At 47.0% G+C, this 27,999-nt stretch overlaps 1 protein-coding gene across 1 annotated transcript; it reads left to right on the top strand.

Moving 5' to 3' along the window:
- On the top strand, nucleotides 1-26,969 carry LOC129327752 (uncharacterized). The gene is given in 15 exon segments (XM_054976510.1): nucleotides 1-432; nucleotides 631-748; nucleotides 2,918-3,000; nucleotides 3,246-3,372; nucleotides 5,184-5,270; nucleotides 7,129-8,767; nucleotides 8,769-9,050; nucleotides 14,781-14,933; nucleotides 15,964-16,039; nucleotides 18,055-18,453; nucleotides 18,642-18,738; nucleotides 20,129-20,211; nucleotides 20,457-20,583; nucleotides 21,598-21,690; nucleotides 22,164-26,969. Coding segments are annotated over 15 exon segments (5,274 nt in total). The 5' UTR covers nucleotides 1-30; the 3' UTR covers nucleotides 23,672-26,969.
- The last annotated feature ends 1,030 nt before the right edge of the window (nucleotides 26,970-27,999 follow it).

Raw genomic sequence — 27,999 nt, 5'->3', positions numbered from 1 at the left:
ATTGGCCTGATCAGAAGCTGAGTTGATAAGATGGAAGAGCAGGAATTGTCTGGCCCTGAATCAGGAGAAGGACCTCCTACCTTTCATGCTGGAAAGAGTGAGGAATTCTGGGAGAGATCTGCACCAGAGACTTTGAGTGAGGACACCACCAGCTCAGACACAGAGTGCCAGCGCTTCAGGCACTTTTGCTACCAGGAGGCCGAGGGGCCCCGAGAGGTTTGCAGCCGACTCCACCATCTTTGCCGTCGGTGGCTGAAGCCGGAAAGGCACAGCAAGCAGCAGATGCTGGACCTGGTGATCCTAGAGAAGTTCCTGACTGTCCTGCCCCCAGAGGTGGAGAGCTGGGTGAGAGAATGCAGAGCAGAGACCAGTTCCCAGGCAGTAGCCCTGGCAGAAGGATTCCTGTTGAGCCAGGCGGAGGCTGCAGAGCAAGTGAGCATGTTTCATCTGGCAACCTCCAAAGAGCTGAAGATGAAACAGACTGTCCTAAAATGCCCACTTTCAAGGGCCCAACTTTATCTGGAAAGCAGCCAAGAAATATTCTCTTCTGGCTCCTCTCCCCCTTTCCATCTCCCGCTTTGCAGGTTTGGACCACACTCTTCTTATCCAGATCTTATCCTGCTATTTCAGGTGCCATCAGAAGGGGCTGCTGTTTCCCCTGAGACAGAAGAGGCTCCCTTAGAGCCCAAGCAGAGGTCACTGTCATGGGTGATCCCATTGGAGGCTGATGGAGAAGCCACCCCACTGGGTAAGGGCTAAAGTGGAAAGTTTCAGTTTGGTCTCCTTCTTGGAGGTGAGCATGTTATATTTCCACATGGCAGCATTTCTCTGTGTTCCTTTCAATGCTTTTTTTCTGAATGCAAAGTATTTGGTGGTAGGCATGCACATATTGGTTTTCCTTGCCTCACACCCCTAGGGCTGCCATTCCTCTTGGTCACACTGGACAGCTTTTTTTCCCCTTAAAAATGTTCTCTTGCTACAATCTACAAATTCCTCATTTCCTTTTTTTAAAGTAACTATCTTGCCTTTCTTTATTTTATCGTTTAAAAACTATTTTAAAACAAAGTTTAAAACATAGGAAGAAGGATCAGTAGAGAGAGATGGACAAATTTCCCTGGGAAGGAAATTCAGGGGTTTTGGTGCCACAACCGGGAAAACCCTTTGTCTGGTTGCCACCCATCTAGTCTCAGATAAGGGTAGCTCTGTTAGTTTATAGTAGTAGTTTATTGACTTGCTCAGTTTCTAACTATATATGCTATCAAGTGTCAACAATGACCTTCTGTTCTCTACATCAGGCACGAGACAGACATGCAAGAATAAATGGACATAAATCTGACAATAAAAATCACAATGCTTAGTAACATTTTCATCTTCCAGGATCTTCTGTTCCTGACCTAAGAGTGGCATCGCCTCATTAAAAGGAGATTACTGCACTAGAATTTATTAAAAATGTGAGATTGCAGCACTAGAATTCATTAAGAAGTTCAGAATAATGGACACACACACACCCTGCAGCGGTGGTACACAGAGAACACTTCACCTTATAATTCAGCAATGAAAACTTAAGACTCAGCAGCCAGAATATTGCACCTTATAACTCGGCAATGAAAAAGGCTAGAGAGTTACTTTTTAAGAATTGAAAGCTGGAATCAAGTAGAATGTAGCATGTTGAAATTTTTCATTATGTTTTCAAATGTGCAGCTGTTGAGTGATTTGGTAGTTTCCCAGTGGATGTTACTGGTTGCAACTCGACATTGATTCGTTTTCTTTTGTTCTCATGATTTTTGGGGCCATTCTTTTCAATAGAGAAGGAGAGAGGTTCTGGTGCAGATGTTTTTGGACTCTACGGCACCAAAGTCGCACAGAATAGTACAGTCCTCCCTCTGAACCGTTAACTCACTGAGTTTCCAGCATATACAAACATGCTAACGGACCCTTAAGTATACGAGTGTCGACAGCACATGTTTATTGTTCCACTGATTACTATGGTGGGAAACTGTAAACAAACTATTAACTTTGGGCTGGCACCCAGGCAGAACAGCAGCACCACCGACTTTTGCTAGCCAGTGACATCTGGAAAAGAATTCCTGCTTTTTTCTTTTTTATTGTGGAGGTCCCTTTAAGAGAGCAGAAAAGTTCCCATGTATGGTGTTTGCATGTGATGAGATACAATATCCAACAATTACATTTGAAGTTCAACATTCTGCAGCAAACAGAGGGCATCCATCAGTCGCAGACTCATTATGATCCTTTGCTGTTTTGCAGGGAGGAGAGACCCCCCCGTCTTCTCCACCCCCTGCTGAGTGCTGGTGCCTCGTGGCACATAGAGACACCGCTGTCACCGCTTCCTTTCTTTGCATAAAAGGGGTAATTTGTTGTTGCTGCTGCTGTTATTGTTCCTGTTGTTGATAGTCCTTCTTTCTCAATGAGATACAGGGCAGATTATACAGTGCAAATGAAAATACAATAGAATCAACAGCTAGGACGTTGGCTGATCAAAGTACAATAATGAACAACAGTTAGGACATTCCCTGTGCAATCCTGCGGAGAGTTACTCAGATCTAAGTTAATTAACTTCAGTGGGCTTAGACTGGTGTAACTCTCTATAGGATTGCACTGTCAGTGAAAGGAATATGATAGGGTATGGAAGCAGGAAATTTTTGAAAGGCAAGGATAAAGCCAAGCATTTCTATGCGTAAAGGCAACAGAAAGGGTCTGTTGGCCACAGTGGTTGATGGGTGGGTCTGCAAGCCTTAGCCGAGAGAGAGGGATGCTTTCACTTGGAGAAACATGAATAAACATGAAAGAAGAAGTGGGAGAAACTGAAAGGACTTCTCTAGAGGTGAGACCCGGCCGCTGGAATTCAGCCAGGCAATGAGCAGTGCCATAAACATCTTCCAACTTCTCTCCCTTGCAGGTAGCGGAAGGACGCTGCCTGCTTGTTCTGGGCCTCCCTCTCTTTGTGGCAGAGGGAAAGCATCGTCGGGGCACGCGGATCAGGTAGGGAAGGGATTCTAAAGGAGAAGGTCTGGGACCACTCCTGGTGCCCCTTTGCGTTGCGTAACTCCTTGCAGCTGAAGGAGCCTCTCCCTTGGCTTCTGTCCAACCTTCTAACCAAGAAGGCTGAGAACACCACCGAAGAAGCTTTGGATCCTGAAGGAGAACTCCCTACCACCTCACCTTCCCTCTCTGTTTAACTGTGTATTCACAATCTCTGAGAAGAAACCATTTCCTCCTCCTTTTAGGGTCTGATGTCCTTTGAGGAAGTGGCTGTGTGCTTCTCAGAGGAGGAGTGGGCTTTGCTGGATCCAAGCCAAAAGGCTCTGCACAGGGAAGTAATGGTGGAAAACTGCAGGAACCTGGCATCTCTGGGTAGGGCTCTCTCTTTGCTGTTTTTTATGAGAGTACTGAAAGCTGTTGTTGGTTTAAATCAGTGCACTCCAGCGGTGTCCTTGAGGACGGATTGTAAGGAAGACAAAAGGAGGCTGATGGTTGTTGTGGATTTTCCGGGCTGCATAGCCGTGGTCTTGGCATTGTAGTTCCTGACGTTTCGCCAGCAGCTGTGGCTGGCATCTTCAGAGGTGTAGCACCAAAAGACGCCAGGAACTACAATGCCAAGACCACGGCTATACATCCCAGAAAATCCACAACAACCATCGTTCTCCGGCTGTGAAAGCCTTTGACAATATAGAAGGAGGCTGCTGGTCAGGGGGAGCCAGTAGAAGTCCCAATCCTAGCAGAACATCCCTGAACACAGCAGGGGGTAGGTCTGCTACCATTTCCCCCACCAAGTCCAAGCACAGAGACTGGGGGAACAAGCCTCTGGCCTTACGAGTCATTATCCAAGTGTCAGCTGTGCTGCGTCTCCCACGCAACTTAAAAAGGTTGCTCGGCCAAACCAGTGTTTGCAATTGTTTAGGTTGAAACCAAAGATCACCACAAGGTCGTGAAGCATATTTTGTTTCTTATAAATGTTCCTAAAAGGTGAAATACTGGAAAGCGTGCAAAAGGACAGATAAAACAATAAAGCTACCTAAAATGTGCGCTATACATACTAGCAGAGATTTTGGCATTCTAACCCATCATAGTAACATACCCGTATAACTCAACATTCTTAGTCAGCACCCAGTTTCCAAGTCCAAGGCATCAAATCCAAGTTGTAATGCAAAAGGGTCTCAAACGGGACCCACAGAACAGAGGCAGAGGAAGGGCTGAGGCCCAAGGGCACAAAAGCAAAAAGCCAAGAACAAACCAATTTGTGTCCAATTGCCTAGCAATCAGGGGAGCTCTCAGTCACCAATCAGTGCCCTGCAGTGACACGGGAAGTTGATGTTCTGCAGGTACATCAAGTTCAGTTTAATTAGCTGGAACTCTTTGGCCTTGCCTCTCCCTAACCTAGGAGACTTCAGTATCAACACCTGTGTTGCAAAACTGTAGAGTTATTCTCACACTAGCCCAACCCTTACCTATAATGCATCCAGACTTGAGTCAAGCAGGTCTAACTCTTCTGGCCAAGCAAGCCTATTTCTTTACACAGCCATGTTCCTTGGACATTCGCTGTTGTTCAGGAGTAAAAAATTATGTGTAGCTATTCTTTCTGTGTCCAGAAGGGCAACATATCCAACACTGATGATTAAAATAAGATACTCAAACTGAGCTGGAACTCAGCTGGAAATGGTAACGTGTAACTTTTAACACTTGAGCTTTCAATTCATAAATCAATTCCTGCCTGCCCACCCCTATTAGAATTATGGGGTCTCTTCCCAGGAAGAAAGCATGTTTATCTAGCCACCTTTGACTAAAGCTGTATTAGGTACCTTCATACTTGGATGTAGGAAGCTGCCCCAGAATTGCTAATGGAGTAGCCTCCTCACTGAGGTTTACCTTCCCTGCCCTGTGGCTGGGAAATAAAAATTTCTTTCACCATTTGGCTTCTTGAGGTGATTTTCAGACACGCTGAGCAACCAGAGGTGACAACCCTGGTGCTTCTCATTGACATCAGTAATCCCTACTGCACATTACATGTTCAGTAAGAAGAACATATTGCCTTTTATTTTCCTCCACTTATGGGGCAGGTGTGAGCTTGTGCAGACTGGCTGGTTTGGAATCTCTGAATATTTCTTGCTGTCAGAAGTTCTGGAAATAATTAGTGTGTGTTTATGGGTTCTTTGTCTTCACATTAGGATTTCAGGTTCCCAGGGCTGACTTCACCTCCAAGCTGATGGACGATCCATTGGTTCAGGGGTCCGAGGAACGAGAGAAATTGGCAGGTAGCTTTTCAATGCTGTGGCAGGTTTGTTTTTAACTTATATCAGGCAGTCAATTCTCCTATGAAGTCTAGCTAAATGTCACCCACTTGACACACAAAAGCCATTTCAGAAGAAAAGCTGGGGAATAACACAACAGGATCACTATCAGCTTTGAAAGTGGATTCATAATGGGGACATAGACTGTTAGTGACCAACGGGGGTGTAAATGTCTGTGTTGCATCAGACCATAGGATACAGAGCCCACCCCCCTGGTGGGGAAATACTCCTTTTGAAACAGACGCATGTAAAATGACAGTCTGTTTTAAAACAATACATTAACCACTAAACTCCAGGGCTGTATTGAGAAGACCATTCTTTCCAATAGCCTGTCTTTTACAAGCTAGCAGCCCTCTGACTGAAGAGAGGTCAGAAATTTGTTTAGTCTAGGTATCAACTGAAAATCTTGTATCCCAGCCAAAGATCAGCCTATAGCATAATTGTGTTAGCGGGTTTCCGAAGACTCACATTGTATTCTGGTGAACCTGCACAGGAGCACCAGGATAAAAAGTGCATAATTGAGCATGGCCTCCAGAGGCCGCCGCTGGTGGTGGATGGCCAGGCGAGCCTGCCTGTCCCTCTGCTGCTGGACTACGCAGCCCAGCTGGAGAGGGAGGGCGGCCCAGTAAAAGCAATGCACCCGCTGCCCTGTGAGCCCCGCTGGAGCTGGGCGCACCGCTCTCAGCAGAGCTGGGGTGACGGGACAAGAGCGATGCGCCTGCCGCCCTGCAAGTCCAGCTGGAGCCGGGGCGTGCCACTGTCTGCATAGACGGGGCGACGGGGTGTGAGCGATACGCCCACCACCTTGCAAGCCCAGCTGGAGCCAGGGATGCAGCGGGAAGAACGAGCTGGTCTGCCTGCCTGCCCGCCAAGCCTCCCTGACCCCAATCCCTGTCCCCTGCCTGCCAGCCCTCCCCAGATCCTTCCTGCCTCAGCTCTCCATAGATCCCCTCTTGTCCCCTACCTGCCAGCTCTCCATGCCAGCCCTCCCCAGACCCCTCCTGCCTCTCAGCCCTCCCCAGATCCCCCCTTGCCCCCCACCTGCTAGCCCTCCCAAGACCCCTCCTGCCTCTCAGCCCTCCCCTGACTCCCTTGGCCTGCCCTACCTGCCAGCCCTCCCTAGACCCCTCCAGCCTCTCAGCCCTCCCCAGATCCCCCTTGCCCCCTACCTGAAAGCCCTCCCCAACCCCTCCTGCCTCTCAGCCCTCCCCTGACCTCCTTGCCCCCTACCTGCCAGCTCTCCCTAACCCCCTCCTGCTTCTCAGCCCTCCCCAAACCCCTCTTGCCCTCCCTACCTGCCAGCCCTCCCCAGACCCTTCCTGCCTCTCAGCCCTTCCCATACCTCTCCTGCCTCTCAGCCCTCCCCAGACCCTCTTTACTCACCCTACCTGCCAGCCCTCCCCAGACCCCACCTTCCTCTCAGCCCTCCTCGGACCCTCTTGCCCCTCTACCTGCCAGCTCTCCTCAACATCTCTTATTACCTGATTTTCCCTATGGCAACCTAAAAACTTTGATCTATTTATTTATTTATTTTAGTTCATTTATACCCTGTCTTTCTTCCCTATGAATATCCAAAGCAGCTTGCATTGTTCTCTTCCATTTTATCCTCAACCCTTTGAAATGGGCTATGCTGAGAGTGTGTGACTTATCCAAGGTCATCCAGCAAGCTAAACTGGAAAATTGGGGATTTGAACCTGGATCTCTCAGATGCTAGTCCAGCACTCTAACCACTACACCAGTTTTGTTCTCACCCTAAGTGGGTTTGTTCATGGAGGGAAAACTCTATTTGTTGGTCATTAGATTTTTCTCTTTACTCCAACAGAAGGGGAGAGAAAAAGAAGGGAGAAACAGCATAGAAGGAAAAATGAAGCCAGACTTCAAGAAGGGAAGAAATCAGTTGCTTCTGAATGCAGTAATTCCCATATGATTACACTTGAAGAACAAAGTCATATAGGAACTACAGGGAATAAATTCCCTGAAATTGCAAAAATCTCAGCTGGTAAGTCAAGACTTGGTACTACTCAAGCAATAAAGAATAGGGAGAAACAGCTGAAATCCTCAGTGTGTTGGAAGAGTAGTCATCTGAGCAATGACCTTATTTTATATGATAGATTGGACTCACATAAAAATCTCCCCAAATGCTCTAAGTGTGGAAAGAGCTTCAGTGACAGATCAGGTCTAGCTAAACATCAAAGAATCCACACTCAGGAGAAACCATATCAATGCTCAATATGTGGCAAGAGTTTCAATCAGACTTCAGGCCTTGCTTACCATCAAAGAATACACACTGGGGAGAAACCATATCAGTGCTCAATATGTGGCAAGAGCTTCAGTGTCAGTTCAAACCTTTTTTCCCATCAAAGGATCCACACAGGGGAGAAATCATATAAATGCTCAGAATGTGGAAAGAGCTTCATTCGGAAGGACCACCTCATTTCCCATCAAAGAATCCACACTGGGGAGAAACCATACCAATGCTCAGAATGTGGAAAGAGTTTCAACCAGAGCTCACACCTTGCTTCCCATCAAAGAATCCATACTGGAGAGAAACCATATAAATGCTTAGAGTGTGGAAAGAACTTCAGTGACAAATCATGTCTTGGTTATCATCAAAGAAGTCACAATGGGGAGAAGCCATATCAATGCTCGGTGTGTGAAAAGAGCTTTAGTTTCAGCTCAAGCCTTGCTTCCCATCAAAGAATCCACTCAGGAGAGAAACCATATAAATGTTCCCAGTGTGGAAAGAGGTTCACTCAGATCTCAAATCTTGCTTCCCATCAAAAAATCCACACAGGAGAGAAACCATTTAAATGTTCAGAATGTGGAATGATTTTCAGACAGAAAGAGCAACTCACTTCCCATCAAAGAATCCACACAGGGGAGAAACCATATCACTGTCCTGAGTGTGGAAAGAGCTTCAGTGATAGCTCAAACCTTGCTTCACATCGAAGAATCCACACTGGGGAGAAACCATATCAATGTTTAGAGTGTGGAAAGCAGTTCAGACAAATCTCAAGCCTTTCTTGCCATCAAAGAATTCACAGTGGGGAGAAACCATATCAGTGCTCAGAATGTGGAAAGAGCTTCAGTGTCAGCTCAAATCTTCTCACCCATCAAAGAATCCACACAGGCGAGAAACCATATCAGTGTTCAGAGTGTGGAAAGACCTTCAGTCGGAAGGAGTGCCTCATTTCCCATCAGAGAAGTCACACTGGAGAGAAACCTTATCAATGCTCATTGTGTAGAAAGAGTTTCAGTGCCAGCTCAAGCCTTGCTTCCCATCAGAGAATCCACTCAGGAGAGAAACCATATAAATGTTCCCAGTGTGGAAAGAGGTTCACTCAGATCTCAAATCTTGCTTCCCATCAAAAAATCCACACGAGAGAGAAACCATTTAAATGTTCAGAATGTGAAATCATTTTCAGAAAGAAAGAGCAACTCACTTCCCATCAAAGAATCCACATGGGAGAAACCATATCACTGCCCTGAGTGTAAAAAGAGCTTCAGTGGAAAGAAGTTCAGACAAATCTCAAGCCTTTCTTGCCATCAAAGAATTCACAGTGGGGAAAAACCATATCAGTGCTCAGAATGTGGAAAGAGCTTCAGTGTCAGCTCAAACCTCACCCATCAAAGAATCCACACAGGCGAGAAACCATATCAGCGCTCAGAATGTGGAAAGAGATTCAGTGACAGATCAGGTCTTGCTTCACATCGAAGAATTCACACTGGGGAGAAACCAAATTAGTGCTCAGAAGCTGGGAAGAGCATCAATGTCTGTTCAAGCCTTGGTTAGATCAAAAAAATCCATACACGGATGTGCTAAGGAGCAGAGGGTGGAAAGAGATTCAGCAACATCTCAAAACTTTCTTCACATTGAAGAATCCACATTGAGGATAAAACATATGCATCCTCAAAATATCAATAGAGCTTCATCATTGGCTCTAATCTTTTCCCCTATCAACAAATCCACATAGAGGAGAGACCCTAGCAAGCTTACTGGCCCAGGAGATAACCTAGTTGTAAATTCCTCCTTGGACAACTTGCTCTGCCTTTGACTTTTGTATCCCTCTTCTACTACCTAGCTGGATCAGGATAGCATAGTTCAAATCTGCAGTGGTTTCTCTTTTTCTCACAGGAGTGGAACTAAAAAATGGTGTTAGAAAATGGCTGGTCTTACCTTAATAACAACAACACTCAGTTTATATACTGCCCTTCAATACAAATGGTTTACAAAGTGTGTTATTATTATCCTCACAATAATCATCCTGTGAGGTGGACTAAGAGAGCTCTGAGAGAGCTGTGACTGACCCAGGGTCACCCAGCTGGTTTGAAGCAGAGGCATGGGGAATCAAAACTGGTTCTCCAGATTAGAGTCCTGCTGCTCTTAACCACTACAGCAAACTGGCCGCTTGGCATTTCATCTTGTCCCTTGTACTGTGTAACCAGGGCCGGCGCACCCATGGAGGCCAGGTAGGCGGTGGCCTCGGGCACGAGGGCACTGGAGGGGCGCCGGAGGACGTGTCAGGGGCGGAGGCGCGCGCAGCGAAGCTGGCATGACTGGGCTTCATGACAGCCCACCCTGTGCTGCCGCCGCAGCCACATGCCCCAGCCGGGCACAGCCTCCATGCGCTGCCCCAGCAGCAGCTTGCAGCTTCTGCGCCCAGCTGGGGCGCGTGGTGGTGGCGGCAGCGGCGGCATGGAGCTGGCTAGCTGGCTGCACCAGCAGCTGCAGCCAGCCATGGCAGCTCCGCTGTGCGCTCCTCCGCCCCCACACGCCCCGGCCGGTCGCAGAAGCTGCGAGCCACTGCTGGGGCGGCGCACAGGGCAGCCTCCACACGCTGTCCCAGCAGCGCCTCGCAGTTTCTGTGCCCGGCTGGGGCGTGTGGCAGCGGTGGCATGGGGCTGACTGGCACGCTCCTCCGCCCCCACACACCCTGGCTGGGCGCAGAAGCCGCGAGCCACTGCTGGGACAGTTCGTGGAGCAGCCTCCATGTGCCGTCCCAGCAACGGCTCAGGGCTTCTGCACCCAGCCGGGGTGTGTGGCAGCGGCAGCGGCATGGGGCTGGCTGGCTGCGGCTAGTGCTGCAGTGAGCCACGCCCCCACACGCCCCAGCCAGACGCAGAAGCTGCGAGCAGCTGCTGGGGCTGCGTACGGAGCACGGAGAAGCTTCCGTGCGCCGCCCCAACCAACTTGCGCTGCGTGATGTGACATCATCATGCAGTCAGAGGTGTGCACGCGCACAACGCGCATGCTCATGGCCGCAGGCGCCAGAAACTCTGGCACCGGCCTTGTGTGTAACATGCTCATAAAACCATTTTGTGTGGTTGTCCAGAAGTTTGGGGCACCATATCAGCAATATGTGAGTGGCACACACCTCTCCTTTTGAATGGGTCCTAAGGATGCTGTGAGTTTGTTTAAGTGGTGTCTGAAGTCAGCATTTGTTTGGGGTATCTTTGCCCAGACAAGATGGACGTTGCTTTGGTGGGAGATGTAAATGATTCTGGATGTGGTAACTGAAGGTTGTGTTGGGATTGTGTTAGTGCATAGTCGAGTGTCCTCCTGGACCAGGTCTTCTTCTGAAGTTGTTCTCACATGGAAGTTTTTTCAATTTGAGCTTCCTTACGGTATTAGTGTTTTCAAAAGCATCCACGTGACATCGTCCTCTGTTTAGCAATTGCCAGATCACTATAGATTTGGGTCCAGTAGCACCTTAGAGAACCGCTAGATTTCCAGGGTATGAACTTTTGACAGTCAAAGTTCCCTTTGTCAGACACATGAAGTGGAAAAGGGTGGGAGTCTTTAAAGTCCAGGCAGAGGGTGGGAGCGGTATTGCAAATTAGATTGTCAGGAAGCTGGCATAATACATGTTGTAATTAGTTTGAAAGAACGTGAGTGTGAAGTATGTAAAATTAGCATGTGTAGTGTGAGAAAAGTCTTATGTCCAAATTCAGTCCTGGTGGATCCACTGTTCCAAATCTGCAAATAAACTCAATTTCATTAATCTCACATTTTAATTTTCCTTTGAAGTTTCACTGCTTGAGAACGGCTACTTTTGGGTCAGTGATGAAGTGGCCTGACATATTAAAATGTTTTCCCACAGGTTTTTGAACGTTGTGATTTTTAATATCAGATTTATGTCCATTTATTCTTTTGTAAAGAAACTGACTTGTTTGTCCAATATAGAGTTGAAGGGCATTGCTGACACATGATGGCAGCTATGACACTGGAAGACGAACAAGTGAATGGGCTTGAGATGGTATTTCTGGTGTTCTTAGGTCCAGTGTTTGTATTTTTGGAGTGGGTATGTGGGCAGAGGTGGCATCTTGGTTTATTGCAGGCCATGGCCCCAGAGTTTGTGTCCATGCTAGGACGTGTGTTATGAGTGAGGAGTTGTTTGAGGTTGGGGGGCTTCTGTGGACAAAAAAGGTTTGCCTCCCAACATGAATGTGATATGCTGCTGGAAAGGGGGCCTGGTGAAAAGCACCCCCCCCCCCTGGATTCCTGGGTTCCAGAATATTCAGGGTGGAGGGGTTAGGATTCCAAACACATGCTCTGTTGAGGCTGCAGTCAGAGCTTCTTGTAGTTACCAACAAGGTTGCCCCTTGTCCACCTCTCCCACTCTGGGGGAAGAATCCAGTCCCCTGGTTTGCCATGCAGCTGGGTGACCTGAAGAGAGCCAGGCAACATCTAGAAAGATGCTGGTGGGAAACTTGTACTGAATCAGACAAATCATGCTCTAGGTCCCATTTGGAGACCTATGAAGCAGCAGTGACAGTGGCAAACAAGTGATACTTCTCTGCTACCATTGCACCAGCTGGTTCATGATTGTCCCAATTGTTCTTTCAAAAGATGAGCTTTTATTGTCTCAGGAACAGACAATTAGTTGTGATACTTCTGCAAAGCCATTTACTGAGAATGTATCTACAATAAGCTTTGATCCGGATGCCAGTTTTAAAGCAGGTTAGCCAGAAGAATGCCGAATACATTGCCTGGTCTATTTATGGACCTTTTCGACATTTTCTGTGATGGATGTTGACAAGATCTGGGATCTGTGGAAGCTACTACCTGTGCCCTGGATCCTTGACCCATCCTGGCTGTTCAGATCAGGTGAGGATCATATCTGTAAGCCCTTCGTGTTGGAGCTGGCTCCCAGAACTGAGCTCAGGTCCCCAGAACTGACCAGTGTTGCTATTCTCCTTCTCCATATCTCCACCACTGTCTTGGTGTCAAAGTGCCTGCAAGAGACAGGTCTAAGCTTGAAATGCAGGTATGTAGGGGTGCTTATTAATGGCCAAGATCTACCTGAAAAGATGTTTCAAGCACTTTGACACAATTTCTATTTTCTGGCTCCTGCAGATCAGAAAGAGACACTGGAGGTGATCCAAGAGGGACCTTGGGTTCATCTATGTTGTGTCGAATGTAACACCAGGTAGAGAATGTCGTCTGATTCATTCCAGGAATCCTAGAAAGAAGCAGATGCTGGACCAAAGCCCCTCACAGGAGAAAAGAGGGCGAACGGGAGTTAGAACGATAGAATAGTCAGGCCCACAGCCTGGGGGAGCAGGAGGGGACTGGCTGGTCTCTACAAGCTAGCCACCTTTTGAGCGAAGCATGAATAAGATTCTGGAATAAAATACCAGAAGTGCAGCTGGGCTCCTTGTCTGCTCTCTGGGCAAAGATGAGTAATCTGTCTCTGTCGGTTTGTTTTCATCCAATAAATTTGGCTAACCTCATCCTGACACATCAAAAGAGTCCTCATTCACACAGAGGTGATAAGATTCCACTGCCTCTTGATAAACCTGCAGGACCTGGTTAGCTTTCCAAGGCTGTAGCTTGGCAAAGGCTGGCATGAGTTAAAAGCACAGCTCCCACATAAACCCCATACTTAGCATGAATGTCTGTCATTAAAAAAATCTAACTGAGGGCACCTTCTCTGTCATTCAAGAGGCAATTAGCCCTCCACTGCTTAAAAAACCAGTCCTACAGAAAAATGATGTGGCTGAGTATTGCCCAGTCTCTAATCTGCCCCTTCGATTCGACATGGTTGGGGGCAGCCACAGACCAGCTCCTGATCCTCTTAGCTCATCTGCCTGGACCCTTGTTAGTCTGGCTTCAGGCTGTGCTATGGGGTGGACACTGCCCTGGTGGCTTTAGGTGACAACCTCTGTCTGAATGCAGACAAAGGTCTCTGTGTTGCTCCTGGATTTCTCTCTAGCTTTTGAGGCAGTGGACCAAGCCATCTTGTTGAGGCATTTGGAAGCAGAAGTAGGTATCAGGATAGCATTGGACCAGGTCAAATAATTCCTCACTGACAAGACTCAAAGGGTTGCCCTTGGAGAGCACTTATCAGTGGGGGGTTCTATCCTGTGGGGGGCCTCAGGGTGCAAGCCTATCCTGCATTCTTTTCAATCTTTGTGTAAAACCCTCAGGGCAAGATAGCAATGAAGGAGGGAAGTAATAATAGTAATAAAAAAACACCCAAATCCAAAACGCTAAACAACACCATACTGTACACCCTATTAGAACTATACAGTTGCAGGGAGTTCCGCTGGGCTTGCTGCCTCCTCCTTGCTTCTGCCTTCTTCTTCCCTCAGCCTGCCCTTAGTTTTGGTGGGTGTTCCCCCACCCGCAGCTTCTCCAAGGTGATGGCCATGGTGCACGGTGAGGGAATCCCATTCCCCCTGCCTTGGCATCCTCCCATTTGAACTCGACCCCTTCTCTGCCTCTCTTGCCCCCTTCCCACCTTACCCCTTCTTGGTGGGGGGTGGGGGGTGGCATATGGGAGAGGAAGAAAAGGCGGGAGAATGGGATGCCCAGCCACACACACACACCCCGCCTCCCCAGGCCCCAGGACTGTCCCCGTGCGAGGAGCAGCCGCGGCCCGGCCCGAGCCCCTCGTAGCGCCCGGGGGGGAAGGGGCAGCAGGCAGGGTGCTGCAAGCGGCTCCCCCCTCAGCCACCCCGACAGGTGGCTTCTTCGCCAGCCCTTCCCGGCCCCGCCCCGCCGCGCCCAGGCTGCCCCTCGCCGCTCCCGCGGCCTCCGAGCCTCCTGAGCGATGCCTTCCGGCTTTTCGCAGAGCGCCACCAGCCCGTCGCCAGGGTGGCTTAAATTTCATCTCAGCAACTATTGTATGCTGGGTCATGGATGATGTTTTATCAAGAAGGGGAGGAGCGAACCTGGGGGCTGTGCATCCAGAGCAGACACTTTTCTCAAGAGAGAGAAAGGGCAGGTTGCAAGCTGCTCAGAGAGAAGGACCCGCTTCTAGTCTTGGGCGTCTCCTTCTCTCTTGCCCAACCTTCTTCATTCTCCCAAGAGAAATCAGGCCCCTTCTAGGGATGCCAACGACCGGAGAGGCTTAATGCGTGGGAATGGGCAGCTGAAACTTTTCATGGCACAGAGGTCAATTAACATCACCTGGTGAACAACCGCCCGTTAAGCCTCTGTTAAACAGACAGGACTTTTTGCTCCTCCAGCTTGTTGGCAACCCACCGACTAGCCGTCAGAGGCCCGAAGCCAATCGCCCCGCCCCGCAACTCCCTGCATGGCTGCACCAATCCTCAAAGCCGCCTCCCCAGTGGAAGGCGTGTCCAGCCTCGGAGCAGAGATGCCTCCTCGTCGTCTGTGGGGTGCGATTTTGTCCAGGGGCAAGGGGTTAAAGGGAGAGAGTCGGGTTCCTAGAGAGGCCGCGGGGAGGGAAGCGGCGGCGGGGGGGGGGGCGCTTCTGCAGCCTCCCCGCCCCCTTTCCGCGCGTGCATCGCCGCCTTCTGCTCTTCCGTGTGCAAAGCTGGTGAGTTTGGGCGAAGGGAGTCCCGGGGCTGCAGGGAAAGGGAAAGGACGGAGGCCAGAGGCGGGATTTGCTGGCCCAGGAGAGGATGCGATGGTGCCGTCCGTGCCCTCCAGACATTGGGGGAGGAAAGGGTGCCCGCCCGCTCTAGAGGGGGTCTTGGGGAGAGGCCGAAGGAAAGATGGGGCGGCAGGGGGAGGCTCAGGGACAGGCCGTTGCAAGGTCGCATTTCGTGCATCCCCGCTGAAGAGCAGGAAGCAGAGGAGAGGAATACATCCACGATTTTCTTGTGGAGGCAGTGGGATCCCCCACGAGTTTGCAGTAAGAACAGAATTACGTGTAAGCCATTGAATAGTTGTAAGTAGGGGGTGCGTTATGACGTGGTTTTCAAATGATCCCAAAGCATACAGGAGGCTGAAGACCCGAGCAAATCGCAGACAGCTCAGACAAAAGAGCTGCGGCAGGAGACTCCCGGTCTTCCTGGATGACGGGTGGGTTCTGGATCAGTTTTAGTCCGGTTGGAGGCCACCATAGGGGACTCAGATGTCAACGGTGGCTTTAGTCAGTGATCTCTCTTTGAATCTGCCCTCTTGCTGCGTCTTGAAACTGTGGGCCATGCCATCCAGTTGAAGTATTTGCGGGGAGGAGGAGGGATTAGGGGGCCTGCCTTGGACTGGTTGAAATCGTCCCTTATGGGCAGGACTCTGGGGCTGCTCTTGCCAAATGTCAACAGTGTGGGATTTGCTTTCCGGGTTTTTCAGGGCTCAATATTATTCCCCCACACTATTCAGTCCCTTGCAAGAAATCCTTGTGGATCTGAAACAGGCTGTCATCAATGCACTGATGACACCCTGCTCTCTTTTGCTGTCCAGATTGCCTGATGATGCTGTAGAGAGGATTAAATCATACAAGCTGAAACATAATCCTGGCCAGATGGCAGTAATGCTGGTGAGGGAGACCGGTCTGGAGGGCCGTTTTGCTCCCCACCATTGATGGGGTCCAGCTGACTCTCGCAGACTTGGTTTGGAACCCAGGGCTATGCGGGATTCAGCTGTCGTGCTGGAGAAATGGATGCTGCTGCAAAAAAGGCGCAGAAGAAAGCCCCCTTTCTTGATCTGCCATGGTGGATCCATGCTACAGTTAACTTGGGGCTAGATTACTGCAATGCACTCTACATAGGTCTACCCTGCAAGGCAACTTGGGAACGCCAGTTAGTGCAAAAATGCCACGATTAGTGCAAAACTGTCACAGCCCAGTTACTTTCAGGCACCAGGCAGGACATGCATTTTGCATCCATTCAGCAGACAGTCCATTGGTTACTGATTGGTTACCAAGTTCGTTCCAAGGTTCTGCTTATAAAAAGCCGTGAGTGGCTATGGACCCCCCCTGCCTACAGAACCGCCTTGCCTGCTGTGCTTTACTGTGACCACTTTACTTCTCCAGGAAAAGCCTTCTAATGGTGCCACCCTGCAAATGGGTAATATCAGTAACTGCCCGTTCAGGTGCTTTCTCAGGGAGGGCTCTCACCTTGTGGGATGGCCTTTCCTGAGGAGCTGGGAAAGCTCCCACACTTTGTTCATTCCTCCGAATGTACAAAACCACGATGCTAAAGAGATCATTTTTAAAGAACTGTCATATAGTGAACGTTCCAGGAGGGCACCTTTCTAATGAAATAGTTGTCTGCTGAAATAACTGTTGTAGGTATAGCTGCTTCTACAGCATTGTTTTTACCTTGCCGTTCCTTATTGTATTGTTTATAGCGTCCCTGCTTTTGATATGTTTGCATTCTTCTCTATCTCAGTTGGGTCTTATTCCATTGTTCATTAATTGTCTAATGTTGTCTGATCGCACTGATTCTGTGCTGTAATCTGCCTTGATTGCCAGCAGGAAAGATGAACTATAAAAAAGTAAATAAAATCTACAAGTGTTGCACATTCAGAGAAAAATCCCTCCAGTTCCAGTTTCATTCATTGTAAACATTTCTGACCCATGCTCTTGACCCATAATTGCCAAACTGGTTTACAAACGGACAGTAATATAATTCTTGTAAAAGTTGATAGATCCTTATTTGATTTAAAAAGGAACTCAACAACAAACATGTCTTTAACATTGCCTTAAAATATGGTAAAATTATAAAAGGGGGAGGGCAACTAAACTGCATATTGACAAGGTACTTGCATGAAGAAGAATGTTTTGGCCAGAGCCAAAAAAGTCCAATGCTCACTGCCAGGGGAATAGATGTGGGAAGGATTTATGGAGCTGCGGTGCCACAGCAGAGAAGGCCCTGCCTTCTATTTCAGAAAGTGAGGCTGTAAAGTGCAGGACCTCTAAGGATGATCATAATTCACAGGTGGGTTCTTTTACCAACAACAGTCAGTCCTTTCAGTATCTTGATCCCAAACCAAAAAGGACTCCAAAGGTAATTGCACTTTGAACTGGGCCCGGAAACAGATCAGCAGCCAGTGGAGATTAGCTTGAACTCATTGATACTCCTGAACTGTCTTCAAAACCAGCTTCATATAAAGGACATTACAGCAGTCCAAAGGGCTCACTAATGTATGCTGATGTGGCCTGTGGTGAAAGTGATCTTGAAATGGATAATTCAGTGAAAACAGTGCTGAGAAACAGTGAAAGGGACCAATTCTGTTCTTGGGATTGTAGGGAAAAGTGAAACATTCAGCATCATGATATTGTTATTAAAATGTGAATGCAGCTGTATTTCAAATGATGTTTTTAAGGGAGGAAGGGTAGAGAAATTGACCCAAAGGGTATAGTGATAGCCAAAAGGAGCCTCTCTGCTCTCCTTCCTGGAGAAAGTCACGGTTTGCTCACAACTTTGTTTCGTTTGCAGGACTGAATAGCCCTGCCCAGTTTGCCAGTCTGGCCTTGAGAGAAGAACTTGCGGCAGACCAAAGAGATCCATTGGCCTGATCAGCTGCTGAGTTAATAACATGAAAGAGCAGGAATTATGTGGCCATGAATCAGGAGAAGGATTTCCTACTCAACAAAATGGGAAGAGTGAAGAATTCTGGGAGAGATCAGCACCAGAGACCCCACACGAGGACGCCACCAGCTCAGACACAGAGTGCCAGCGCTTCAGGCACTTTTGCTATCTGGAGGCTGAGGGGCCCCGAGAGGTTTGCAGCCGGCTCCACCATCTTTGCCGTCAGTGGCTGAAGCCGGAAAGGCACAGCAAGCAGCAGATGCTGGACCTGGTGATCCTGGAGCAGTTCCTGACCATCCTGCCTCTGGAGATGGAGAGCTGGGTGAGAGAGTGCAGAGTGGAGACCAGTTCCCAGGCGGTGGCCCTGGCAGAAGGATTCCTCTTGAGCCAGGCGGAGGCCAAGGACCAGGAAGGGCAGGTGAGAGGGCTTCATCTGGCAACCTCCAAGAAGCTGAAGATGAAAAACTGCCCTAAAAATCCCCCTCTGCGCCCACTCAACTTTCACTGGAAATCAACCAAGAAATATCCTCTTTGCCCCCCTTCCTTGCTTTGGGCCGCACTCTTCTTTTTCTTATCTCTTTTCTTGCTTCTTCTCTGCTTTTTCAGGGGCCATCAGAAGGGGCTGCTGATCCATCAGAACACAGGTGGAGGTCACTGTTTGGGTTGATCCCACTGGAGGGTGATGGAGGTCCCACCCCGCTGGGTAAGGACGACAGGAGCGGGTGTTGGTTTGGCCTCCTCAGAAGTAACCCGGTGATTTTTTCCTCATGGCATTGACACTTGGTGCGACTCTCATTACTTTTCTCTGAATGCAGAGCATTTGGCAGTAGGCGTTTACTTCTCTGTTTTCCTTGTCTCAGTGCTGGTATTCACCACCATCACAGTGGGCAGCTTTTTAAAAAAAAACAATTTCTGACATAAATATGGAGTAATATCACTATAACGATCTGTTACTACAATTTAATTTGCAGTTTACTTTTTAAAAAGTTAAGTCTCTTGCCCTTTTTACTTTATTTTTCTTAAAAAATAATAATGATGCCTTTCCACCCAATTAAGGCACTCAAGGAGGTGAACACTATAAGATACTACTACCAAATTAAACACACACACACACTTAAAAACATAAGAAGGATAAGAATAAGAACAAGTAAATAAAAATCATTACGCTCAGAAACACTTTAATATTCTAGGACGTCCTATTGCTGACCTTTTTGAAAAAGCCCCCTAAAGGACTGTAATTGTTGGGTTCATTCATAGGAGTGTAGGCAGTGCTTAAGGTTTACTTGTGTCAAGGCACGTAGAGCTTTAAGGGCCCTGAAGCAAGTTGGAAACTGGCATAAGTGGAGCAATAATGGAGTGATATGCTGCCTATGGCCCACTTCAGTCAATATTTTCACCATAATACTCTGTACTAATTGTAGCTTCTGGACAGGGCAGCCCCAGAAACAGTGCATTGCTCTAGTCTAATTTCCTTTTATTTTTGTAGTAGTGTTAGAAGGAGAAAAGTGCAGTCAGAACATTTCTCCTTGTAGATCAGCAGTGAAAAGGGCTACAGAATTACGTTTTTAAGACATGGAAGCTAGAACCAAGTAGAACGTAGCAATATTTTGTTGTGGCAATATTCTGTTAAAACGTTCCTGTGGTTTTAGTTGCATATTTTATATAAAAGCCACTTAGCTGAAGGCTGCGGAAACCAACGTGGAACAATGTGGGTGGAACCTGCAGCGATGTACAGCTACCTATCCGCACAATGCTCAAAGGCACTTTGACAATGATATATATTTTAAAAATGTATAGAAAACTAATTTTTTGCAAAGGATCACAACAAAGTGAAAGGAACTAGGAAAACTGAAGGAATAGAGGACAATGGGATCTGGATGCTGGACACCAAAGAAAAATAAACGGAGCATAGGGGAGGGAGGGTAAAACACGAATTGCTTTTATTTTAGATCTTATCTCAAGGACCGTCTCCTTCCTCCTCAGCCCTTTATTATTCCTTCCTCAGAATTAAGATCCACCCATAAATTCCTGGCTGGAATTCAGCCAGGCAATGAGCAGTGCCATAAACATCTTCCAACTTCTCTCCCTTGCAGGTAGTAGAAGGACGCTGCCTGCTTGTTCTGGGCCTCCCTCTCTTTGTGGCAGAGGGAAAGCATCGTCGGGGCATGTGGAGCAGGTAGGGAAGGAGTTGTAAAGGAGAAGGTCTGGGACCACTCCTGGTGCCCCTTTGCGTTGCGTAACTCCTTGCAGCTGAAGGAGCCTCTCCCTTGGCTTCTGTCCAACCTTCTAACCAAGACGGCTGAGAACACCACCGAAGAAGCTTTGGATCCTGAAGGAGAACTCCCTACCACCTCACCTTCACTCTCTGTTTAACTGTGTATTCACAGTCTCTGAGAAGAAACCATTTCTTACTCTTTTCAGGGTCTGATGTCCTTTGAGGAAGTGGCTGTGTGCTTCTCAGAGGAGGAGTGGGCTTTGCTGGATCCAAGCCAAAAGACTTTGCACCGGGAAGTCATGGTGGAAAACTGCAGGAACCTGGTGTCTCTGGGTAGGGCTCTCTCTTTGCTGTTTACTTTGATAATACTGAAAGCTGAAATTCCTGCTCTTGATGGTTTAATCAGTGCACTCCAGCGGTGTCCTTGAGGACTGATTGTAAGGAAGATAAAAGGAGCCTGCTGGTCAGGAGGAGCCAGTAGAATGGGGGGGGGTTGGAGTCCCAATTGTAGCAGAACATCCTTGAACACGTCAGGGGATAAGTCTGCCACCATTTCCCCCACCAAGTCCAAGCACAGAGACTGGGGAGAGAAGCCTCTGGCCTTACCAGGCATTACCAAAGAGTCAGCTGTGCTGGGTCTCCCATGCAACTTAAAAAGGTTGTGGAGTCAAACCAGTGTTTGCAATTGTTTAGGTTGAAACCAAAGATCAAAGAATCACCACATGGTCATGAAGCATATTTTGTTTATTGCAAATGTTGCTAAAAGGTGAAATACTGGAAAGCGTGCAAAAGGACAGATAAAACAATACTGCTAGCTAAAACATAGACTATACATATGAGCAGAGTCTTTGCCATGATGGCAACTTACAGGTATAATAGAGCATTCTTAGTCAGCACCCAGTTTCAGAGTCCAAGGCATCAAATCCAAGTTGTAATCCATAAGGGTCTCGAAGAGGACCCACAGAACAGAGGCAGAGCACGGGCTGAGGACCAAGGGCACGGAAGCGAAAAGCCAAGAACAAGACCTGTAAATGACTTTTCCAACTTACGCTCAATTGCTTAGCAATCAGGGGAAACTGAGAAAATAAACTTTTCTTTCACCAGTTGATTTCTTGGGGTGATTTCCAAACACGCTGAGCAAGCAGAGGTGACAAACTTGATGCTTCTCGTTCACATCAGTAATCCCTACTGCACATTTGATATTCAGTATGAAGAATATATTGTCTTCTGGTGTCTTGCACTTATCGGGCAGGTGTGAGCCTGGTTTGGAATCCCTGAATATTTCTTGCTGTCAGAAGTGCTGGAAATATTCTGCATTTATTTAAGGGTTGTTTTTCTTCAAATTAGGATTTCAGCTTCCCAAAGCTGATTTCATCTCCAAGCTGAAAGAAGGGGGAGATCCCTTGATTCAGGGCTCTGAGGAAGCAGAAAAATTGGCAGGTAGCTATTCAGTGTTGTGACGGGTTCATTTTTTCCTGAGAGCCAGTTTGGTGTAGTGGTTAAGAGTGACCTTGGGCTAGTCACAGCTCTCTGGAGCTCTCTCAGCCCCACTCACCTCACAGAGTGATTGTTGCTGTGGGGATGGATAAATAAATAATCAGGTGTATGTAGATAAATGATTGGGAAAAGAAAACTGGAATCTCATCATTTGGCTGCCCTGTTCAGAAGTCATCGTGGATTATTACCCAATGTTCCCTCTGGAAAATCTTTGATCCATTTGTTTATTTAGTTCATTTAGACCCATCCCTATGAAGACCCAAAGCAGCTTGCAATGTTTTCCTTTCCTAGATCTCTCAGATCGTAGTACAGCATTCTAACCACTAAACCAGTTTGACTTTCACCAAAAATGGGTTTGTTTACTGAAGGAAAAGTCTTGTTTGTTGCTCACTAGGTTTTTCTCTTTATTCCAACAGAGGGGGAGAGGAAAAGGAGGTGGAAACAGCAAAGAAGGAATAGTGGGGCCAGACTTCAAGGGAGGAAGAAACCAGTTGCTCCTGAATGGTGTAATTCCTATGGAGTTACAGTTCAAGAACAAAGTCAAATAGGAACCATGGGGAATAAATTCCCTGTAAATGCAAAAATCTCAACTGGTAGGTCAAGACTTGGTACTACTCAGACAATAAAGAACAGGGAGAAAGATCTGAAATCCTCAGCAGATTGGAAGAGTAATCAGCTGAGCAATAACCTTATTTTACATGAAAGATTGGACACAGATGAAAATCCCACTAAATGCTTTAAGTGTGGAAAGAGCTTCAGTGACAGATCAAGTCTAGCTAAACATCAAAGAATCCACACAGGGGAGAAACCATATAAATGTTCAGAGTGTGGGAAGAGCTTTACTCAGAAGGAGAACCTAACTTCCCATCAAAGAATCCACACAGGGGAGAAACCATATCAGTGCTCAGAATGTGGAAAGAGTTTCCGTGACAGATCAAATTTTGCTTCACATCGAAGAATCCACACTGGGGAGAAACCATATCAATGCTTAGAGTGTGGAAAGAGCTTCAGTCGGATCTCAGGCCTTGCTTGCCACCAAAGAATCCACACGGGGGAGAAACCATATCAATGTTCAGAATGTGGAAAGAGATTCAGTGATAGCTCAAACCTTTTCACCCATCAAAGAATCCATACAGGGGAGAAACCATATAAGTGTTCAATTTGTGGAAAGGCCTTCAGTCACAAGGAGCAACTCACTTCCCATTTAAGAGTCCACACAGGGGAGAAACCATATCAATGCTCAGAGTGTGGAAAGGCCTTCAGTGTTAGCTCAAACCTTTTTTCACATCGAAGAGTCCACACAGGGGAGAAACCATATCAGTGCTCAGATTGTGGAAAGAGCTTTAGTCGGAAGGACCATCTCATTTCCCATCAAAGAATCCACACTGGGGAGAAACCATATCAATGCTCAGAGTGTGGAAAGAGCTTCAGTCGGAAGGAGTACCTCATGTCCCATCAGAGAATACACACCGGGGAGAAACCATATCAATGCTCAGAATGTGGAAAGAGCTTCAGTCAGATATCAAACCTTGGTTGCCATCAAAGAATCCACACTGGGGAGAAACCATATCTTTGCTCAGAATGTGGAAAGAGCTTTAGTGACAGCTCAAAACTTGTAACGCATCTAAGAATCCACACTGGAGAGAAACCATATCAGTGCTCTCAATGTGGAAAGAGCTTTAGTCAGATCTCAAGCCTATCTTGCCATCAAAGAATCCACACTGGGGAGAAACCATATAAATGTTCAGTATGTGGGAAAAGCTTCAGTGTCAGTTCAAGCCTTGTTTTGCATCAAAAAATCCACACAGGGAGATCCTATATTAAAGGGCAGAGAGTGGAAAGTGCTTTAGCACCACCTCAAAGGTTGCTTCACATTGAAGAATCCACACTGGGGAAAAACCATGGATATCCTCAGACTAGATAAATCTTCAGAGTCAGATCTAACCTTTTTTCCCCATCAATGAATCCACACAGAGGGGAGACCCTAGGAATGGTACTGACCAAGGAGATCTCTGATGTGAAAATGCCTCCCTGGAAAAGGAGGTTGCACTTGCAGTATTCACAGAAACTGCATTGTACCCACTGTTGAAGGATTTTGTCCCTTGATGCCATTTTTGTTTACGTTATTGCTGTATTTGAGAATGTGGTTTAATTCGGCATTTCCACTTCAGGGTTTTTAAAGCATTTCTTACAAGTATAGCTTTCTTAAAATGGCTTTAAGCTGCATTTGGCATCTCTCCTTGTTGCCTGAGTACAAATAGCATAGCCCATGTTTGTGGGGGGTCTCTTTGTACTGGCCATTTTCCAACTTGCTCTGCCATTGGCACTTCTACTGCCTAGCTGGATTAGGAGAGTGTAGTTCCAACCTGCAGAGTGTCCACTTGTTCTCAGAGGAGTGTAACTAGCAAGTGATGCTAAATGAGGGCTGATCTTCCCTTGGCCTTTGGGGTTTCATCTTGTTCCTTATGCTGTATAACGTGTTAATAGATCCATTCTGTATGGTTGTCAAGAAGCTTAGGGTACCCTGTCAGCAGTATGTTGTTGGTACACATCTCTCATTCTCCTTTTGAATGGGTCCTAAAGAGGCTGTAGTGTTGTTTTAATGGTGCCCAAATCAGCATGTAGTTGGAGGAGTGCTGAAGAAGTTGAGTTTTTGCTCAGACAAGATGGACATTGCCATGGTGGGGGATGTAGATGATCCTGAACGTGGTGTGCAGCCTGTGTTGGGAGGGACTGTGTTCTCCCAAAGATTCCTGTTAGCAGTCAGTTGTCATCTCAGGCTGGGTCTTCTTCTGGATTCCCTGAGTTGTTGTCATACAAATGTTTTCCCACACCTGGGCTTCCTTAATAATGGTGTTTTCAAGAGCATCCATATGATGTCGTCCTCTTTTGGTTCTGATTCTGTGTTTTATCCAGTCAGAGGCGATTGAAAGAAAATGTCATGATGTGTCTGTCCCAACTAACTCTGCGTGGTTATTCTACCAATCCCACACACGTGGCTGGGGAGGAGAAGTAGCTATTATCCTCTGTGGGTCTTTCAACAGCTGTAGACTCCCAGTTCAAAATATCATTGGTATTGACATTGTGGACTAATGGTAATTTAGGTATACGGCTTGTTTACTGGCTGCTGCCTAGGTATCCAGTAGGAGCCCTATCTGATTTGTCAGAGGTGCTCTTGGACGTGGTGCTGGAAACACCTAGACTGATTGTTGGGACTTCACCATTCATGGCAGGGATACCTTACCAGGATCGGCCCAGAATTGTATAGCTTTGTTGAGTGCCTTGGGCCTCTCTCAATTGAGGATGGGCCCGACATATGAAAGAAGTCCCACCCTGGTCTTAATCTGTTGCACTGAAGCTTTGAGGGAAGGATTGGGGATTAGATCTCAACCATGGTTTGACTACTGTCTAATCAAGGCAAGAGTGAGAATGACCCCCAATGCCCTGCCGGAAAGGGAGCCTGATTAAAATAGTCCACTCATATAGATCCTGTTGGATTCCAAAATACTCTGGGGGATTTTAGGATTCCAAACTCATGCTCTGTTGAGGCTGCAGTGGGAGAATGGAATGTGAAGCTCCTTGTACCTATCAGCAAGGTTCTCCCTTGTCCACCTCTCCCACCCTTGGGGCAGAATCCAGCCCCCTCGTTTGCCAGGCAGCTGGGCGACCTGAAGAGAGACATTCAACATCTAGAAAGATGCTGGTGGGAAACTTGTACTGAATCAGACAAATCATGCTATCAGTCCTGTTTGGAGATCCCATTTGGAGGCAGTGACAGTGGCAAACAAGTGACACTTCTCTACTACCATTGTATCAGCTAGTTCATGACTGTCCCTATTGTTCTAGGTAGCTCAGGAGTTGCTTACTTCATAAGCTCAGGAGTTGCTTACTTCAATAAGCTTATTGTCTCACAAACAGACAATTAGTTTTGCAAAGCTATTTGTTGATAACATATTGGAAATAAGCATTGATCTGGATGGTAGTTTAAAGGTAAGATGGTCAGAAGGAATGCCTAATATATTGCCTGGTCTATTTATGGACCATTTTGACCCCATTTCTGTGATGGATGTTGACAAGATCCTGCGATCTGTGAAGGCCACAACCTGTGCCCTGGATCCCTGCCCATTAGGGTTGCCAGATCAGGGTTGGGAAATTCCTGGATATTTGAAGGTGGAGTTTGGGGAGGGCAGGGTTGGGAAGAGGAGAGACCTCAGTTGGGCATAGAACCATAAAGTTCACTATCTGAAGTAGCCTTTTGCTCCAGGGGAACTGATCTTTGTAGCCTAGAAATCTGTTGTAATTCCAGGAGATCCCAAGGCCCAAGGCCAAGAAGTTGGTAACACTGTTCCCCATCCTGGCTGCTAAAATCATGTGAGGACCATATCAGTGAATCCTTAGTGTTAGAGCTAACTCACAATATTGACCTCCGGCCACTAGAATTGCCCAAAGTGTAGCTATTTTCTTCCTCTGTCTCTCTAATGCTGTCCATGTGACAGCTCCCGGGCTGGAATACAGGCATGTAGGTGTGCTTATCAGTGGCCGAGATCAGTCTGCCTGAAAAGGTGTGTTTCAAGTGCTCTGACACAATTTATGTTTCCCGGCTCCTGCAAGTCAGAAAGAGACCCTGGAGATGGATGATCATGGGCCCCTTATCAGTGAAGTGTCAAATATGACACCAGGCAGAGAACTTAGGCTGATCCAGCCTGGTAACCCTAGAGACCAGGAACCAGATCCTGGTCCAAACTGATGTAAGCCTCTTACAAGAGAAAAGAGGGCAAATTCGAAAAGGATATTTATATTTCTTGCAGAGAAAATCGGAAGCCTTCTTGTAGATTATTTAATTTTTCTTTTTCTACATTTTATTTCATTTTAAAAAATGTTCGTATATTGTGTTCGTTTTGTCTGCTTGCTAGTTGTTTTTTTGTTGGGTGAGTCTTTGTGTAACTATATCTTTATCTTTTTATTAAATAAATACAAATTTTAAAAGAGGGCAGACTGGAGTTAGGAAGAGAGAATCGTCAGGCCCACAGCTTGGGAACAGGAAGTGGGGAGCGGAGTTCCTGTGCAAACTACGTGGCCCATCTCCACAACCTAGCCAACTTTTGGGTAAGTTTTGTGTTCACCATGAATGAGATTATCGAATAAAATACCAGAAGTGCAGTTGGGCTCCTTGTCTGCCCTCTAAGCAAAGATGGGTGCATTTCGTCTCTGGCTGATCTGTCTTGGATTATATGCAATAAACTTGGTTAACCTCATCCCAATGTGTGTCTTTCTTGTTCGTGCAGATCTGATAAGATTCCAGGGAATCTTGGAATCTTGCAGGGATGTAGATTGGCAAAGCCTGGAGTGAGTTAAAATCCCCATAAGCCCCATATTTAAAATTCATGTATTTCATTATTTTACTTATTACTTACATTGTTTATCATCCACCTTTCTTACTGAGACTTAAGGCAGTGACATCGTGTAATTCAATACAATCAACAGTAGGGATAATCAATAAGCAATACTATAGGGTATAGATTGCAGAAGTTTGAAAAGGAGCAGAAATCTGATACTGAGCTGAAACAGACAACCAATTTGATGCTCCATATTGAATGATGTGGAAACAACTCCATAGGAACATACTTATGGTAACAGATGGTGCATTATAGTCTACAGTCACTGTATCAAAACATCTCTTTGAGCCATTTCTTTATCACCTCTGCAGGAAACCTTAATAATTTGGTTTTGCGTAGTTTGGGGAGAGTGGGAACTTTCCTGTCATTTTCAGGGAGGCCATTCTCAAAGAAAAAAGTGTGTACAGGCAGCAGTTGGTGTTGCCAATTTTCAGGCCTGCTCCCCACAGGCACGATGACATCACTTCCTCAAGTGACATCATTGCATCTGGCCGTGAGCATGCTCCCAACACTTCATGGACCCAAATTTGTTGCCTGTGAAGGGCGGGAGCATGCCTGCCATCGGGCACAATGATGTCACTTCCAGAAGTGATGTCATTGCACCTGCCAGGTGCACATGTGTGCAAGGAGACCGGGAAGGTAGGTGCCCAGGTCCCTCCTCCCCTTGGGAGGGTAAGAGGACCTGGCAACCCTAACTTTGGGCCTTTGTGAGGGAGTTCCATATCCAGCATTACATGCTTTGTTTATCTCTGTCATAATACAGTTGTGCTTATACCAAGGTGTGTGAGTGCAAAGCAGAGTATTTTAAGAAAGGAGACCTTGACCTCGTCCTTGATTACAACTGAGTTACACTCCT

This window comes from Eublepharis macularius, chromosome 4 (genome assembly GCF_028583425.1).
Source record: "Eublepharis macularius isolate TG4126 chromosome 4, MPM_Emac_v1.0, whole genome shotgun sequence".
In the NCBI taxonomy this organism is placed as follows: Eukaryota; Metazoa; Chordata; class Lepidosauria; order Squamata; family Eublepharidae; genus Eublepharis; species Eublepharis macularius.
Note: the sequence above shows the minus strand (reverse complement) of the source record. Positions and strands in the feature narration are given on the sequence as shown.